General features: G+C 37.3%; 2 protein-coding genes across 3 annotated transcripts in view; both read left to right on the top strand.

Moving 5' to 3' along the window:
- Positions 1 to 3,202: 3,202 nt before the first annotated feature.
- Positions 3,203 to 16,127, top strand: LOC106056442 (glucose dehydrogenase [FAD, quinone]-like). 2 transcript variants are annotated; one of them, XM_013213186.2, is made up of 11 exons: positions 3,203 to 3,470; positions 6,004 to 6,212; positions 7,861 to 8,053; positions 8,585 to 8,716; positions 11,148 to 11,269; positions 11,968 to 12,135; positions 12,397 to 12,547; positions 12,703 to 12,851; positions 13,655 to 13,832; positions 14,364 to 14,589; positions 15,859 to 16,127. In XM_013213186.2, exons 1-11 carry the CDS (start codon positions 3,335 to 3,337, stop codon positions 16,007 to 16,009), a joined length of 1,815 nt encoding a protein of 604 aa, XP_013068640.2. In that variant the 5' UTR covers positions 3,203 to 3,334; the 3' UTR covers positions 16,010 to 16,127. The 2 variants fall into 2 exon arrangements, with proteins under 2 accessions (XP_013068640.2, XP_055888352.1); XM_056032377.1 differs by having other exon boundaries at positions 3,204 to 3,470; positions 5,981 to 6,212.
- Positions 16,128 to 17,870: 1,743 nt separating this feature from the next.
- Positions 17,871 to 18,626, top strand: part of LOC129926709 (alcohol dehydrogenase [acceptor]-like) — a 36,646-nt gene continuing 35,890 nt past the window's right edge. Inside the window, exon 1 of the mRNA XM_056032378.1 lies at positions 17,871 to 18,079. Coding sequence (XP_055888353.1) covers positions 17,944 to 18,079 — 136 coding nt within the window. The 5' untranslated portion in view covers positions 17,871 to 17,943. The remainder of the gene's footprint in view (positions 18,080 to 18,626) is intronic.

Genomic DNA, 18,626 nt, shown 5'->3' on the forward strand with positions numbered 1-18,626 from the left:
CAATCACCATTTTAAATTGACTCCTCCCATTAACTTGTTGGTGTTGGACAACTTCTTGAAACTCTAGGCAAGTGTTTACCAAAATGTATTCCGTGAAACACTAGTGGAATAATTAGCTAATAAGCCACCTCGTGATTCGCCAAAATTCAGAATGTGCGAAGTGTTCCATTAAGGAAAAAGTTTAGGAACCACTGCTCTAGGACAATAGATGCTCCCTTAAATCACGTGAACAAAAGCAATCTTATGACTGAAGGGATTTCAAACAGATGCAAATTTGTATCACCATTTTTTCCCAGGAGAGCTAAACCTAAAACACTTTGGCTACTGAACGAGACCAAAGGCCAATCAACCCAGAAGAGACCCTTTCATATTCTTTCTCTACACCTATTAGCCGCGCAAATATCCAAAACCAAAATGCACCCCGCCCACCCCAGGATAATGGGTTAATATTGAAAGGCTGAAAGGATTTCATTTACATTCCCGTCTGTGCAATGAACTTGTTTCTATTTAACTTGTACGTCTCTTTCTACAAACATTTTCACCCGTTTGTCTCCTTTGCTTAATAACTATCTTCGACTACCGCTGCCGAGATTATCGCCACAAGAGCGCCATCGTTGTTTCGCTAGGACCGAAGTATTTAGTAAGGAAACCAACCGTCTTTACTTCTTATCAACTTATATCAGTTACCCATTATAGTTAGGTCGACTAAGGAGTGCACTGAAAAATTGTCGAAATTCGAAATTCAAGTCTTCACCAGGATTTGAACTCGACACCCCTCGGTTCGGAGGCAAGGCGATTTGCTACTCAGGCACCATGCAACTATTGCAACTTTTAACTAGTGATTACATTGTTAATTTTACTCCTGCCAGTCATACACGTTAACGCGGTGACGTGGTTAAGCCTTTTCAAGAAGACTACGAAGATTGGTCTTCAAGTATAAGATTATCATGACATCAATAATGTGTTTAAGAGCTGTTTACTGAGTACATGTAACTAGTTACTAGATATTTCTTATACTTTCTGCAAGAACTACCTAGAGCTAAATAATATCAAAACTCTCTCAAAGCACACTAGATGGCTACAAGGTGTTGCCTGTATGTGGGTCTGTTGCCTGTACATACATCTGTTGGCAGTACGTACATCTGTTGCATATATGTAGATCTGTTGCCTGTATGTGGATCTTGTGCGTGTATGTGGATCTGTTGTCTGTATGTGTATCTGTTGCCAATACATACATCTGTTGTCTATATGTGGATCCGTTGCAAGTACGTAGATCTCTTGCCTATATGTGAATATGTTGCCTGTATGTGGATCTGTTGCCTGTATGTGGATCTGTTGCCATTACGTACATCTGTTGCCTATATGTGGATCTGTTGCCATTACGTACATCTGTTGCCTATATATGGATCTGTTGCAAATACGTAAATCTCATGCTTTTATGTGAATCTGTTGCCTGTATGTGGATCTTTTGCCTGTATGTGAATCTGTTGCCTGTATGTGGATCTTTTGCCTGTCTGTGGATCTGTTGTCAGTATGTGGATCTGTTGTCAGTATGTGGATCTGTTGCCAGTATGTGCATTTATTGCCTGTTACCTGTATAGCTTAACAATACCTGGTCAAAATGGAAAAAAGATAAATGGCTCATTTAAAAATATACTTTCTATTTATCACTTAACTAATTGAATGAAATACTGCAAGCTGGCTATAATTAAGTTTAGATCTTGACTTAGAGGCAACAATATTATTCATTTAGAATAGGCTACTTTCCTGTTATTAATCATCTGTATTCATGATTCCATCTTCTACAGCTAGATCTAAATCTTTTAACCTACACTAGTTCTAGATTTAGATGTACCTAACATATCTAGACGACATTTAGAATCTAGATCTAGATTAGAATCAAATTAAAAGGCGGATCTGTAGTGAACAGCAATATGTTATTAACAATATTATTGTTAGCCTTAGATTTGACTCCTGATCCTATTTCTCTAGGAAGTTTAAGACTAAACGCAAAGTAAGATATAGGAATTCTAGATTATGACTATATAGTTTAGATAGTTTAGAGTAACAGCTCCTTGCCATGTCTCAGGTCTGACGTCACGTTGTCGCTCGCAAAGGTTCACTCCTCTCTACGCAGCAATGTGTGTCCTAAATAGAGAGGAGCTGATACAGTTAAGGATCCTCAGCGTCACATGCTCTGTCAGGATATAGCACTGTGTGCCTTAAAGCTGCTTAAAGGTCACCGGCTCCTGATTGTTTTAACGGTTAACTCCGGAAGTCTTTTCAGTGATTGGTTTTAGCCGTAAGGCAGAAGAAGTTGGAATTCTATTCTGTCTAACCTTATACCACTGCAACCTGCAGTGGGCCCCGCACTTTCATAGGCCAATTCTAGGTGTACATTTTTTAATTAAACCATTATAACTTATAAATAATAACAAGCTTTCCATGGCCTCCTGGAAAACTCCTGAAATTATTAAACTCTCCTGAAAACTCATAAAAATCTTCTGACAAATACACAAAATTGTCAATCTTAATTTTTACATTATGCCTATCGCTACCCAGACTGGGCCCCGCGCAATTCGTTTTACATAGGGCCCCGCAGTTGTTAGGGCCGGCCTTGCTTCTGAGTAGCCAACTAGTTATAAATGGCAGTTTTCATATAACTCATCACGGTCCCATAAAATAACAAGCAACTACGAAAATGTTGGTCAAGATTTAGAGACGCCTTACGGTAGTGTTGTTAGTGGAGATGGTAGAGACAATATTTAAACATTTCTGTTTCAAGAGATCTAGATTCTCTTTCACCCACTGAACTGAATAGCCCCATGCATCTTCTCACAAGATCACACAACATTGAGCTAAACGTCACATGTGTAGGACCCCAGCTGACATGAAATACTTGCCGTTCTCTACACTTCTGCTTCCGGTTTTCATCACAACCTTCCCCTCCCTATACACAAACTGCCTTTAAAAACAAAAAGGTAGCAGTGTTTTTTTTCTTTTTCTTTTTTTTCGCTTTTCAAATCAAAACTTCGGCTCTAGTGGTGAAAATAGGTCATAGTAAACGAAGTCTCCAAGTATATGTATAACTCTCAATTTACTTTCCTTAAATAGTCTCCCTTACACCTATAAAGATAGGTTACTCTTTTTTATTTACCTTCACTAAAAGGGGAACAACTGGCTAAAAAAAACGGTTAGTCACTATCGATGTAAACAGAACGACCGTGAGTGTGTGTTGGTATTTCCATTAGGGCCCTAGAGTCGGCTGTAGGCTTTACGTTGCTTCTCGCTCGCGAGTGCCGTTACAATTTGTTACATTTCCTCCTTGTTAAAAATGTATGTTATATTCTGGACTGCACTGATAATATTTACCGCGATTATGATCAAGCTTTTAATTATGGAATCAGAGTTGCCTTCTAAGGTTCTGCCTGCCAGCCTGAAGTTGAACTCATCCTACGATTACATCATAGGTAGGAAAATTACTTATATTATCTTATACCATCCTATGGTAGCTGTTGTAGCAGTCACCTGATTAGCGTGGGGCATTGTAAATAATAAGATATATTATATTTACGTGTGTATGTAGTTACAATAACTTTGATGTATTTGCATAAAAATGGAATTAGAGAGTGCATCACTTCTTATCAGGGCGTGGCATTTTATCGAGATTAATCATCGTGTGTACACGTTTCGCAATGCTCTTCATTCAGAACTGTATCTTTCAGTCTGGTGTTATTTGCTGTGTTGTGAAGTAAAAATGTTTTAAAATCTGTCCAGTCTTTGATCAATTTTCACCTGCTCATATTTTTTAAAATATTTATCTTAAACTATGCACGGAAGGTGTGAGCGAGCGGCATTAGCGAGGTGGGGGAGGGGTGAGGGCTATGGGGATAGATAGCGTGAGTTCAGTTTGTTGATCACACATTGTGTGGGACTACACATCGAATTGTGTGGGACTACACGTCGAGTTGGCTAATAAGAGACATTCGAATATACACATTATAAATATGAGTTCATTCTTGGTATTCTCCAATCTCGTTTTGTAGCATTAATAGGTTTCTTCTTCATTTTTTAAATTTTTGAAGTTTAACAGTTTAGGGTTAACCAGAGAGTTGAGCTGGGCTGTTTTGTTTGATAGGATAGTTGAGCTGGGCTGATTTGGCTGATAAAGTGTTGAGTTGAGAGGATATGGTTGATAAGAGGGTTCAGCTGGGTTGGAGAATCTGATAAAAAGAGGTAGATGAAGTCATGTTTCTTTCATTTCTTTCTCTCTCTCTCTCTCTCTCTCTCTCTCTCTCTCTCTCAGTTTTGCTTTCTCTCACTGTCTCTCTTCTTATAGTCTAATTGACATAATATTCTGAATCAGTTTTTGATATCAGTCCATATTGTGACCATATTGAAATCACATTGATTTCTGCTATTGGTTGATGTCATTACAACTTTTAATATTCACATGTGGACTAGAAGATGGTCACGAGCATTTCAAAACATCACATCTGTTATAGCGTTAAATTTCAAAACAGCCAGCAGTGAAAACACCACCACAAATTAAAGAAATTTGCCGCTAATGTAAGGTTACCAGACTTCAGGTAAAAGAGCATATATACCCTATTTTGGAGTCGTATCATCATAGTAGGAGGCATTTGTCTAAAGTGTGAAAATGTCCTTCTTTCACTCTGTTATTTACTACTGTTGCATACAATCACTCAGTCGAATTCAGTCCTTCATATTTTCTGGTACATAAATAATAAACTCGTTTAAAAATAGCTGAAAGAAAACCTTTTTTAGTCAACTTTATTCATGAACAGGAATCTTCAAAGCTCTTCAAAAGAAACTTGTTGAACAGAGCTTTTGCATTCTCGGGCATATTTCTAACATCCACATAGCCGTCTTTGATTTCTAGCTTCAAACATCTAGTACAACTAAACTGGTGTAGTTCTATTATATTCTTAATATAGAACTTGAAGTAAATATGTCAAACTTCTTTGTAAATAAACTTGAATAAAACTTATATCAATAAATAGACACAAGTTTGTTTGTTATTCTCACGAAGGACGAAATCATATTCACGCTATACGAGAAATAGGAAATACTTAATATTGTAGATGGACAGCCTCAAGTTTATTTTTTTGTTTCACCATCAAGTAAAAATTAAGCCTGTGTTTTTAAATGTTTACCTTTTCTTTTCGAGTTCTTAAATTACCACTCACCAACAAAATGAACAATATATAAGAAAATAATCCAGCCTTTTAAAATACATAACACTTTATTACAGAAATAAGGGCAAAGTCCACGTCGTCAAGATTCACTACAAGCCGTCTCTTCGTCTCTCGTCCGCTATTCGTCGCTAACCTGTTTTTGTTCTAACTTTTTAATGTACTGTCGCGTCACTAAGGAAATACCCAATTAAACATAACCTCTACGCGTCTTACTATCTAGTCATTACATATGTTTGTTAGGCTTGTTTTTTTTTTATTTTTATACTGTATAAAAGTGAAACTATACAATACATTTTAAAATTGTCTTTATTCTATTTACCAGTGGACCAGTTTTGATTTAATGAAAGGGTCTCCCCGGTCAAGAAAGTTTAAGAACCTCTGAAGTAACCGTTTGAGTTGGGTGGACTAAGAGACGCCCTAAAAAACATAAGGTTCAAAATACCAGTTATCACTAGGATTCAAACTCCAAGAGCTTTACCACTCTTCCACCATGCGCCCACTTCAAGAAAATACACAAAGAAATTTCTACAGTGCAAAATAACTGCAAATAAATATGAAATAAAGAAATAGATCACACACACATCACTTCCTAAATTCTGTACACCAGGTGCCCCAAAATAGCGAACTATTTATAGTTTTCCCCCATAGATCCTTATCACCAATTATTTTAAATCAATCCTAAACTTCACTAGTAACGGTAACTGTAGACCTAGTTTGATTTATTCCTGTCATGATTAGCGCCCGCTATGTTTGATCAACAGACTATGGTATGTTTTACCAACAGTTGGCGGTGGGACAGCAGGGTGTGTGCTAGCTGGCCGTCTGTCGGAGGATCGCGAGGTCAAGGTACTGCTGCTGGAAGCTGGTCCGGACGACAGAGGAGATGAAATCATTTCCACACCCGGCATGGCGGACAGACTTCTCAAAAGCGACAAGGACTGGGGCTATCATACTGAGCCTCAAGAAACGTATCTCAAAGGGCTAGTTGATGGGGTGAGAAGCTGTGGTGTTTTGTTTATTGTTTGAACAGATATTAGACCTGTGCATTTTATATATTAGATTTTATATATGTATATGACAAATGAAAATAAATTAGAAAATATTAGATACTTATTTTAAAAGTCCACCTTTCAGACATTGCGATATATAGGGCAAATGATGTAAAGATTATATGTTTCTATGCCGGACTGTTAACTAGGGAGCTATGTGACCAGAACAACGGCCAACAGACTTTACTTTCTCAAATTAACGTCAGGTACTCACTAAGCAGTGTCGTAGCCAGTGGGGCTTCACCTTTTTAGGGGTCCCTGCATTTTGAGATTCGACATCATGACATGAGATAACGGCGTAATATTTAATATATAATGTAAAAACGAAATTCGGACAATTTTTTGGGAGCCTTCCTCGAGTCGGAGCCCGGGTGGATTTTCAAATTTGGACCTCCCTCGCACCACCCTAGCTACGCCACTGTCATTAAGACTGAATGTACTTAGAGGCGTTCTAAATATCCCTAAGTTTAAAATGCCTGCCTTCATCGACATTTGAACCCGAGACCTTCTCTGTTTGGAAGCCAAGCATTTTACCACTCATCCACCATACTCCATCTTCATGTCAGACCTACTAAATAATATTTCTCTATTTTAGTTTAATAGGATTAGATTTACTTTGTCATTTTAGGTCAAGTGTTTATGTTTATAATGTTATCACAGCGCCTGGAGCATACATTTTGTTTGTTAACAGCGCTCTATAGATTTAAATATTGTTATTATTATTATTAAAGCGCCTTGAGTCAACAGTGTTGCTCTGCCTAGCGCAGTGCTGCTCCTTGTAATGCATGCCTGCTTGTGATTCAGAATCAAGGAAATCAGTTTATGGACTGGAAACCGTCTCAGGAATCCGCTTACATCGATTTCCACAACTCTAAGTTAAATTTGGGCATCTGATGCCAATTTTTACATCATTTTGAAATCCAGGCCTAATCTGACCTTTTGAGTATTGAGAATACCTTTTTTAAACAACCTATAAAGCGATTATTTTGTTCTTAATAACATTGTGGGGCGCGCGGTGGTTGAGTAGTTAAGCGGAGCGCTGGCCTTCCGAAACTTAGGATCCTGGGTTCGAATTCCTTTTAAGACTGGTATTTTAAATTAGGTATTTTCAGGTTGCACCTGAATTTCTGACTTTAGTTGGGGAAAGTAAAGGCGGTTGGCCACATGGCACTCTGCTCGTTAACCGTTAGCCAAAGAAACAGATGACCTTAACATAATCAGCCCTATAGCTTGCAAGATCTGAATGGGGAACTTGACTTATTTTCTTAATTCCCAATGTACGACATAGAGAACGTGCCCAAGCAGCTGTTCCATTGGTCTAATGCAATGTTCCATTGGTCTAATGCAATGTTCCATTGGTCTAATGCAATGTTCCATTGGTCTAATGCAATGTTATTTGGTCTAATGCAATGTTATTTGGTCTAATGCAATGTTATTTGGTCTAATGCAATGGTATTTGGTCTAATGCAATGTTATTTGGTCTAATGCAATGGTATTTGGTCTAATGCAATGTTATTTGGTCTAATGCAATGGTATTTGGTCTAATGCAATGGTATTTGGTCTAATGCAATGTTCCATTGGTCTAATTTCAGCGGTCCTATTGGGCGAGTGGACGAGTGCTTGGTGGTTCTGGCAGTATTAATGGCATGCAATATGTACGAGGCTCCAGGCATGACTATGATAGGTGGGCCAAATACCTGAAAACTGACCAGTGGGACTACAGACATGTGCTGCCTTACTTCAAGAAGTCTGAAGATATGCAGATCAAACAGTTGAAGGCATCTGGTAGCTCACCTATTTTATTCTATTTTACTGACTAATCAGGTCTCTCTCTCTTGTGCTCTCTTTCTCTTGTTCTTACTCTCTCTCTCTCTCTCTCTCTCTTTTTCTCACACTCTTTCTTTCGACATCTCTTTTCTTTCTCTTTCTTTTTCGTAATTTCTTCTTCTCTCTCTTTCTCTCTTTCATAACCTCTTCTCTCTCTTTCGTAACCTCTTCTCTCTCTTTAATAATCTTTTTTCTTGTACGTAAATATTTGTTCTCTCCCCCTCCCACTCCATTTCTTAGATAATCTCTTTTCTGTCTCTCTCACTCAGTGCTTATTAATCTCTTTTCTCTGTCGTTCTCTTTTCTTATCTCTTTTCTAATCTCTTCTCTCTCTCGCTCTCTCTCTCTCTCTTGTAATTCTTTTCTCACGCTCTCTCTCTCTCTCTCTCTCTATCACACACAGACACAGAATTCAAAGACTGTTTTATTTTTATCCTCAAATTTCCTAACCAAACGAGAGTCAAAACTTCAGATCTATTCTCGTTTCAGAATACCATGCCACTGGAGGAGAGTTACCTGTACACCAAACCAACGCGGAAACAGTTGCCATGAAGCTGATAGAAGCCGGCGAAAGACTTGGCTATCCACACAATTTAGATTACAATGGAAAAACACAAGAAGGTAACAAAACAATACTTCCGGGCTGAGTCGAACAGAGAGCTAGAATAAGCGTTTAAAACGTCGAGAACATTAGCGACTTGATGACTTAATGCAGTACAAGGCAAACATTAGCGACTTGATGACTTAATGCAGGACAAGGCAAACATTAGCGACTTGATGACTTAATGCAGTACAAGGCAAACATTAGCGACTTGATTGAATTAATGCAGTACAAGGCAAACATTAGCGACTTGATGACTTAATGCAGTACAAGGCAAACATTAGCGACTTGATGACTTAATGCAGTACAAGGCAAACATTAGCGACTTGATGACTTAATGCAGGACAAGGCAAACATTAGCGACTTGATGACTTAATGCAGTACAAGGCAAACATTAGCGACTTGATTGAATTAATGCAGTACAAGGCAAACATTAGCGACTTGATGACTTAATGCAGTACAAGGCAAACATTAGCGACTTGATGACTTAATGCAGTACAAGGCAAACATTAGCGACTTGATGACTTAATGCAGTACAAGGCAAACATTAGCGACTTGATGACTTAATGCAGTACAAGGCAAACATTAGCGACTTGATGACTTAATGCAGTACAAGGCAAACATTAGCGACTTGATGACTTAATGCAGTACAAGGCAAACATTAGCGACTTGATGACTTAATGCAGTACAAGGCAAACATTAGCGACTTGATGACTTAATGCAGTACAAGGCAAACATTAGCGACTTGATGACTTAATGCAGTACAAGGCAAACATTAGCGACTTGATGACTTAATGCAGTACAAGGCAAACATTAGCGACTTGATGACTTAATGCAGTACAAGGCAAACATTAGCGACTTGATGACTTAATGCAGTACAAGGCAAACATTAGCGACTTGATGACTTAATGCAGTACAAGGCAAACATTACCGACTTGATGACTTAATGCAGTACAAGGCAAACATTAGCGACTTGATTGAATTAATGCAGTACAAGGCAAACATTAGCGACTTGATGACTTAATGCAGTACAAGGCAAACATTAGCGACTTGATGACTTTATGCAGTACAAGGCAAACATTAGCGACTTGATGACTTAATGCAGTACAAGGCAAACATTACGTAATCATGTAAGATGTGTGGCTGAGAGGCCAAAACCGACTTGGCTACTTAGTGGATCAAGTTCGAATCCAGATTTGAGCATAGTTGTGTTAGCTTAGCGCCTTAAGGTAGGGTTGGAAACTTGTCCATGTTACCTCCCCCGCCACCGGTCAACCACAGAGACTGAGCATACTGTAAGCATGAAAGATGTACTTCATATAAAAGCAGTTTAAATAAATATGTCAAGAAAGTAGCAAACGTAACAACAATTAGTCTATTTGGAAAAGTACCAAATCAGCAGATGTCAACCTAGTGGTACGTGCCAGGGCTGCTTTCTGGCAGACTTCAAGAACAAGCAATGCAAACATCGTGAGGAGCGATGAAGAGTTGGCAATGCAAAGGGCAGAACTCGGAATATATATACAAAATAATGAAAGTCTGTTGTAGTTCTCTCTTCACTTTGATATGCTTGAGTCCTGGACTTTTTATTCTCCCAACATCAAAAAGCTAACCTGCTTCTACCTTCAAAGAGTTTGAGATTGACATGCACGGCTGAGAAACACTAACTCTTGATCGCTCCACATGATGCGAGTGTCGGATATAAATATATAAATAAATAAGATTAGCCGTCATAAAAGAAAGTAGATCTTTAAAACAAAAAGCTGCAAAAAGAAGCAGGCAAAGCTGAAGAAGATTCAACCAACTCATGCCATGTATGTGGCCAGCTATTTAAAGCGAGGGTTAGACTCCATGGCCATCTTTTAATTGACAGGAAGTAAGAAACGTGATCAACTTCGACCACGAAGGAGTTATATCCTGTACAGATTACGAAATCGTTTAATCTCCCCAGTGGCGGCAGGCTATTCGTTAGACGTTCAGATCGAGACCAATTGTTATAGAAGGCCTGGATACTGACCTGCGACGTCACAACCTGTGGGCTGTTTAGACCAATTGCTGGTTGTCAGGTCACAGGTCGTTCAAATCATGAATCCAGTTGCACGCTTTATTGCTTAAGCTGGTAACGAAGTTTTCTATATACAAAATAAATATAATGGTTTGAACTTGTATTACAGAAAACATTTTTTTTCTAATTGCTCTTTGTATATATATATATATATATATATATATATATATATATATATATATAACCTTATGATGACTGCATATTGATAGAAGTCAATGAATGTTCCAGTTGTTAGTCCACCTCTTCAGTGCTACTTTGAATTAAATTGCTAACTTTAATTAACTAACCCAAAAAATAATGACATGTCTGTAAAAAAAATGATTATGTTTCATGCTTTAAATGTGAAACCAACTATAAAATCTAAATATCTATTGTTCCTTACGTAGGTATCTCAGTCTCTCAGGTGACCTCCCGACACTCACGCAGATGGTCCACCAGCAAAGCTTTCATCCACACAGCATGGGACAGGGCAAACATGCACGTGGCAGTGAATGCTCACGTGATCAAGGTGTTGTTTTGTTGTGATATAAGTTGAGATTAAAATAATTAAACACAGACGATTTGTGATATGTGATTTGTGGTAAAATCAAAAGATGTTAGAAAGCTGTAAGAGCCTCTAAAAACACATCAAGAGTTACTGTGGAAGAGAAAACTGTAAGAAGGTTACAATTAAAAAAACCTGCAATATATATATGTTTATATAAAATCACCAACATTTTAATAATATTTGACATTAAGGAGAAAAACTCAACATTAACAATCATATCACATAATACTGTAAGAATTATTTCCTTTTTTGATATGAAACACAATTAATTAATTACCAATATTTGCTTAACTCATTTGTTATTTTGTTTAATTGCTTCATGTGTCATTAGGAATAATGAATAATTTTGCATGTTTCAATTTGATTCGATAATGGGATGTGGGAGAAATAACGTGCTCTAAATGTGTAACAGACAGACAGACAGAGTAAGTTGATGTAAGCTTTGTAATTAGAGAGGCCCATGTTGAACGAAATAAAAATAAAAATAGAACATTTCGACTTCAAAGTATTATTCTTCTACTATAAGATTATAAACTAAATTGCCAATTTTTAAAGCGTATATAATCCCTTCCGGTTTATCTCGAGGTTAGTATTTTTTTTATACCAAGTCAAGTGCCAAACTTTTATTTGCTATTCTGATTCACCTATCCTTTCCACAGGTGATCATAGAGAACAAACAGGCTAAAGGTGTCGCTGTGGTCAGAAATGGTCAAAAAGAAATTATCTTCGCCAGTAAAGATGTCATTTTATCGGCTGGGGCCATTGGATCTCCTCAGCTACTCATGTTATCTGGCGTTGGTCCAAGGAAACATCTGACCAGTCTTGGGGTAGGTAGTATTATCTGTTGTAGAGTTCTAAAGTGAATGTATAAATGTTTAGATCTTGCATTGTTCCGGTTTGAGAAAAGAAGCCACAAGGAAAGAATAACGAAACAATGTTATGGTTATAATTCCTTCTGACTCTTATTTTAACATTAAAACTTTTTTTCCCTCATTTGTATAAAACAATAACAAATGTGAAAATATTGTGGTATATGTAATAAATAACTAAAAAATAATTCTCACAAAATCACACTTTATTCAATCTAGATACCTGTCCACAATGATCTACCGGTCGGGGAAAACCTCCAGGACCATGTCCAGTTTGATATTGGTGCAAAAGTTCAATTTTCAATGAAGTCATCGCTCAGGAGATTGGAAAGTGTTTGGGCTTACCTTCAGTACAAGATTCTTGGTTCAGGTACAAATAGAAAGTCGCTAAAGTGCCAATAACTTTTGAATTTTAAATTGTTAAAAACCTGGCTTTAAATTCAACAAAAAAAGACGTGCCAGGTGAGCACTAGATGCTGTGTTTCAAAAATTTAGGAAGCTTAATTCTCTGTTTTGAACACCCAGGTCCATTGAGTTCAGCCTTCCAGGCGGAAACTGTAGCATTCAAAAGTACCACCAAGGAAACAAGGGAGCTAGATTGGCCAGATTTACAGATCCATTTCTCAAGTTATCTCCCCTCGTCTGATGATCAACCGTACGGCTATACAGATGACGTAAGTTGGGGAGATATATGCTTTGGTTCTGGGTTTTAAATAATTACAATAATTAAATAATTAATTGGCGTCAAGAACAAAGTATTGCCTGTTAAGACAGACTGGGACAAGGTATTATTATATTGTGTTATTTTGCGGTGTTGGTTAAAGGGCTGTGCATAAGGGGCGCCGTATTTTGGGAAGCAGGTAGGGGCGTAACGGCAAAGAAACAATCAGTATCGTTAATAAGATCGGAGGAGTGCTTGGCTTCGAAATCGGAGTTCAAATCCTGTTGAAGACTGGGATGTTAAAATTTAGAGATCTTTGGGCGCCTCTGAGTCCACCTAGTTATAATGAATACCTTATATTAGTTAGGGAAAAATAAAGTTGGTTGGTCGTTGTGCTGGCCATTTGACACCCTCGTTAACCGTGGGCCACAGAGATGACCTTTACATCATCTACCCTATAGATCGCAAGGTCTGAAAGGGAAACTACGTTATTTAATAAAATCAAGGTCAAACACCAGGTACGTGCTGCAAATTTTAAGAATGATGTTTAGTATAACGCCAACCTTTTAATAATGTCGAAAGAGGTGAAGGAAATTACTTACATAGAAAATGGGGCATAACTCTTGAATAGTAACATTCTTAAATTTTGTTTGAAATAAAAATTGCTTGCTAATCATATCTCTACAAGCGGTACTGAGAGACAATCAAATCGTTGTGCTATAAGTTGTTGTTTTAATACAGAAAGAAATAATAAAGTAGAGTATTGCTCAAATATTGTTACGTTTTCTGAACGGATATTCGCTGTGTTTCTTGCAGGTGAAAGAGCATATGATTGGTAGAGAGGACGCAAGTTTCGGTTTCTTGTGTCTCCCGACCCTGCTCAGACCTGAGACCCGGGGGAAAATAAGTTTAAGATCCTCCGATCCCTATGACCCGCCACTGATTGAGATGAAGTACCTAGACAAACAGGAGGATGTAGAGCTGATGATAAGAGGTAATCTGGTGTTAGAAGTATTAAACTCTCGTTAAGCCGCCTCGGTTTTTCAATCAATATATCGTTGTTTATTTAAACTCGCACATAGCTTTTGTAGAGGTAGTTGTGAATTTACGCTGGAAATAATATTGGAATGACATCGCGTTTACTACTTTTAGAGGCCCAGTTTAGGAAAAAGGCGTATTTTGTGTGTGTGTTGACTGTCCGTCTGCAACGTTGAGATGTATAAACGAAAAAAGATTTTGACTCGAAAACGAAGTTTTGTATTTAAAATATTAACTTTTGTTCAAAGAAAATATCACACATACACACGTGGACATACATTCAAAAACAAATCGACATATTTATTTCCTTGTCTTTCAACCTTCAATCCTGAAGGAACATCCGAAACATCTAAAACATTTTACATACCTTTTCTATTTAATTTGGGAAATATAAGGGGGCGGGTGGAACATTTGCTTTCCCTATTCCAAATTCGAAAAATCTCAAAGCGTTAAAAGGACATCTATATTATTGTTCAACTTTAAACAGGTGTACAGGAGTGTGAGAAATTTGTTAGCACAGAGACATTACAGAGCATCGGGGCGGAGCTCACTGAGAAAACAGCAGCCAGCGCGTGTGAAGCATTCAGGTTCAAATCCCATGAATATTGGCAGTGTTTAGTGAGACACAGACCGATTTCTTCCTTTCACTATAGCGGAACTTGTAAGATGGGGTCTGAGAATGATCCCACTGCAGTTGTGGATGGACATTTAAGGTAAACTATTAAAAACACTTTAGGTTTCAATATAAAAGATATTAATAGACGTACGGTAAACAAAAGCTCTCCTGCTCCAAATGGAAAATCAAAACAGCAAAGTAGGCTTGACACAAACAAGGGGAAACAAATTTTCTTGAACTAAAGCCTTGTGGAAACGAATAGGGAGAACGGAGATAAGTTCTAATAAGTATGTGTAGGAGAAAGTATGTGTAGGAGAAAGTATGTGTAGGAGAAAATATGTGTTGGAGAAAATATGTGTTGGAGAAAATATGTGTTGCAGAAAATATGTTTTGGAGAAAGTATGTGTAGGAGAAAATATGTGTAGGAGAAAATATGTGTTGGAGAAAATATGTTTTGGAGAAAATATGTGTTGGAGAAAATATGTGTTGGAGAAAATATGTGTTGGAGAAAATATGTTTTGGAGAAAGTATGTGTAGGAGAAAATATGTGCTGGAGAAAGTATATGTTGGAGAAAGTATGTGTAGGAGAAAGTATGTGTAGGAGAAAGTATATGTAGTAGAAAATATGTGTTGGAGAAAGTATGTGTTGGAGAAAGTATGTGTAGGAGAAAATATGTGTTTGAGAAAGTATGTGTTGGAGAAAGTATGTGTAGGAGAAAGTATGTGTAGGAGAAAGTATATGTAGTAGAAAATATGTGTTGGAGAAAGTATGTGTTGGAGAAAGTATGTGTAGGAGAAAGTATGTGTTGGAGAAATTATCTGTGATAATGTGATATTACTACATTATTGTCTTATTAGAGTAATATAAGATAAATTATATTGCGCTCTTGTCAAATCTCATTTGTGGACTTGCGGAGGTCAATCTGGGATAGACTTCTGGGCAGTCTTTAGGTGCCGGACAAACATAAATCCGTTAAATCTTGTTTCTTCTTCTTCTTCTAGTCAGCTTTTTGCTGCTGAGCTGTGAGCTCAGATTGCGCCATGGTATGATAAATGGATGTTGTCTTCAGTTTTTCCGCACTGCTTTACAGGATGTTGATAATGTTATGCAGTAGTGGTAGTAGGGTCTGCCTAGGATGGATTAGGAAGGGGCATTCAAAGAGGATATGGTTTACGGTTTCTTGTTTAAAAAGTACTAGTCTACATTGTGATTTAAACTCAAGATTCTCATTTAGATCGCCATACCCTTTATGCCACTTAACTACATAATAAGGCCCTAGTTCTTGAATAGTAATCGCTAATAATCATTATTCATGTACACTTTTATAAAACATTTATTTTCTGCTTACTGTCTCTGTTGATATAGGGTAAAAGGCATATCAAACCTGCGTGTGGTGGACGCCTCAATCATGCCCTGGATTATCTCCGGAGACACATACGCACCCACAATCATGATTGCTGAGAAGGCAGCTGATATTATTCGTGGAAGACCACACCTGGGACCGATGAACATTTAACAACGCTGACAAATTTGAACCAACGCAACATCAGCAACTAACATAAGGACAATACAGTTAGATTTTGTCTTGTTTAATAAGACTTCTCTACCATGTAATATTTATATCATTTCTCATCTTTCACCATTTAGAAAATAAATTAAATAAAAAAAAAAAATATAAAGCTTTTTTTAGATTTATTATATCTTGTTGTGTTAAAACCATTGTAGAAAGATATATATGAAGATTTTCAGGATAAACTAACAAATGTCAAGGACTTTTAATTGAGCCTTAGTGTCGCCAACAAAATAAAAGAAATTGAGCTTTAAATTTAACAATAGTGTAATGCGTACATTGATCTTCTTTACAAAGCTTATATTAACTTACTTTAACTGTCTGGTAAAAAGTGTATACACGTTATTTCTCCCACACCCAATGTCGGATCAAGTTAAAATTTTGCACAATTATTTCTTAAACCTGACAAAACAAGAATCAATTTAATTAAAAAAAAAACTATTGGTATTTAGTTATTTTCAAAATTTCAGCTTAATCCGAGATTGGGTGTGGGAGAAATAACAAGCACTTTTAACCAGACAAACAAACAGACAGAGTAAGTTGATATAAGCTTTGTAAAAATACGATCAAAAATAACTTAGTGGCAATTCTATTGACCATAGGAACCTGGAGAGAGATCATACTAAACCCTGTCTTTCTTATGCTAAAGCCATAGCTCAATGAACACTTATGAACTCTACCTACTGAGCAGTAGTGAGTCTGTTGACTCTGATAGGATTCCTAGTGTAAATTATTAAATTAAATCATTTTAACTTATAACAGGGTTTCCGTATCCTCGTGATTTTCCTGGTGCTCCTGTAAAATCTCCTAAAATTGCAAAACATACCAAAATGTCCTGAAAATCTCCTGAAATTATTCGAATCTCCTGAATACTCATAATTTCCCGAGATTCACAAAACTTTTTCGCATAATATGCAATTTCAGGAGATTCTATAATAGCACTAGGGAAGAAGGAGCACTTGTACAAATTTGTCCTAGAATATGGAACGAGGAATGTGCCTACAACTTTGAGTCTTTCTGAATATTTTTTTTTTTGTATTTCAAGATTATGGTTCAGTGTTTAATGCATACTTTACTTCTGAGTCTTCTGTCCTGAAGGCTTTCTAAATTTAGTGATTTTACTAAAGGTGTTTTTCTAGTCAAATGTGAATATTCGTTTGTTATGAATATAATATTTAGATACACAAAGGCAGATGATGACTACACATACACGATTATAAATACTAACAAACACACACACATTATTAAAAGACGAAATACATTCACAGACACACAAATACATTGTGACACAAAACACAATGAGCTATATACACACCCACACACAGACACAGCGCGACACAGGCAGACATGCATAGACACATAAAATTCATGAAGAATGCGCAATTGCTAATAGATGAACCTGCAGTAGAAATATTTAGGTGCTAAAATTATGAGCGGGGTTGCTCCTCTGTGCTGGATATACCTACAGGCAACATAAGCTATAGTTTCGAGCCATCCCCCCCCCACTTCCTTTGGGGCCCCAATAGTTCCAGGGATATGTTAAACCATTTTGAAGAAAGGGCAAAAAAAAAAATAGCTTTTTACAAGGGGTCCCATTTCCCAAATAGCTTAGAGCCCTATCAAGTTTCAATGCGGCCCTGGTCACATCATAACCTTCTTATTACACCTGCTGTATTGGCCTGTAAGCCAGGTAAGAGAAACGTAGGCGAAATATTCAGATATTTTATAACGCTTGCTCTGTCCATCCATCTCTGGACTTTGAAAAGTGAAATCCACGTGAACTCTTGCTTACGAATTCGTGTCTTTCAGTACGCGATGTGTAGACAGTGGTCCATGACACACGACCATCTACTGGCTACAACAGAGCAGGGAAAACAAAGATGCTTACACCGATAAGGTTCGCTTCTGTTGTCATTGCCTCGATTTTGGTGAAATATTTTTTTGATGATGTGTTGAGATCGACGAGGCGATCTATACAGATACAAAGACTGAGAGACATCTATGATTATATTATTGGTATGTACTGAGATGATTTCTTTAAATCAAACTAACCTGACCAATTGTGATATTAATTTGACTATCTTAATATACACAAGTACACTAAGGTTAAATATAACCTCATCACTTTAATTCTGTCAACACTCAATAGAAAATATTACAGCAGTCAGTGCTGGTACCAGGGCCGGCCTAAAATAATTGAAGGCCCTAGGGGCAGTAAATTTGTTGGCACCAATTATAATAGAACTATAAAAAAATAAACATCGAAAAAAAAAATTAAGCAATTTATTTAAAACCTAGTCAGGGGAGTGTACTCCAGAATTAACATTGGACACAAGATTAGCTAGTTCTTCTCTAAACAAAAATTTAGTCCTGTGCGAGGCCTCTAACAATCGGAAGCACTTGGCGGCTGCCTAGTTTCCATATGCCTATGGCCGGCCTTAATGGTACTCAGAAATAATTGTAGGCTAAGTTGAAAAATAATGATTAAAGAATTGTTGGTCACGCTTTTACCGAAAAACATGTCCGAGTACTTTGTTTGGGGCCAGACATTCTTGGGAACAGT

Source organism: Biomphalaria glabrata, chromosome 6, assembly GCF_947242115.1.
Source record: "Biomphalaria glabrata chromosome 6, xgBioGlab47.1, whole genome shotgun sequence".
NCBI lineage: Eukaryota > Metazoa > Mollusca > Gastropoda > Planorbidae > Biomphalaria > Biomphalaria glabrata.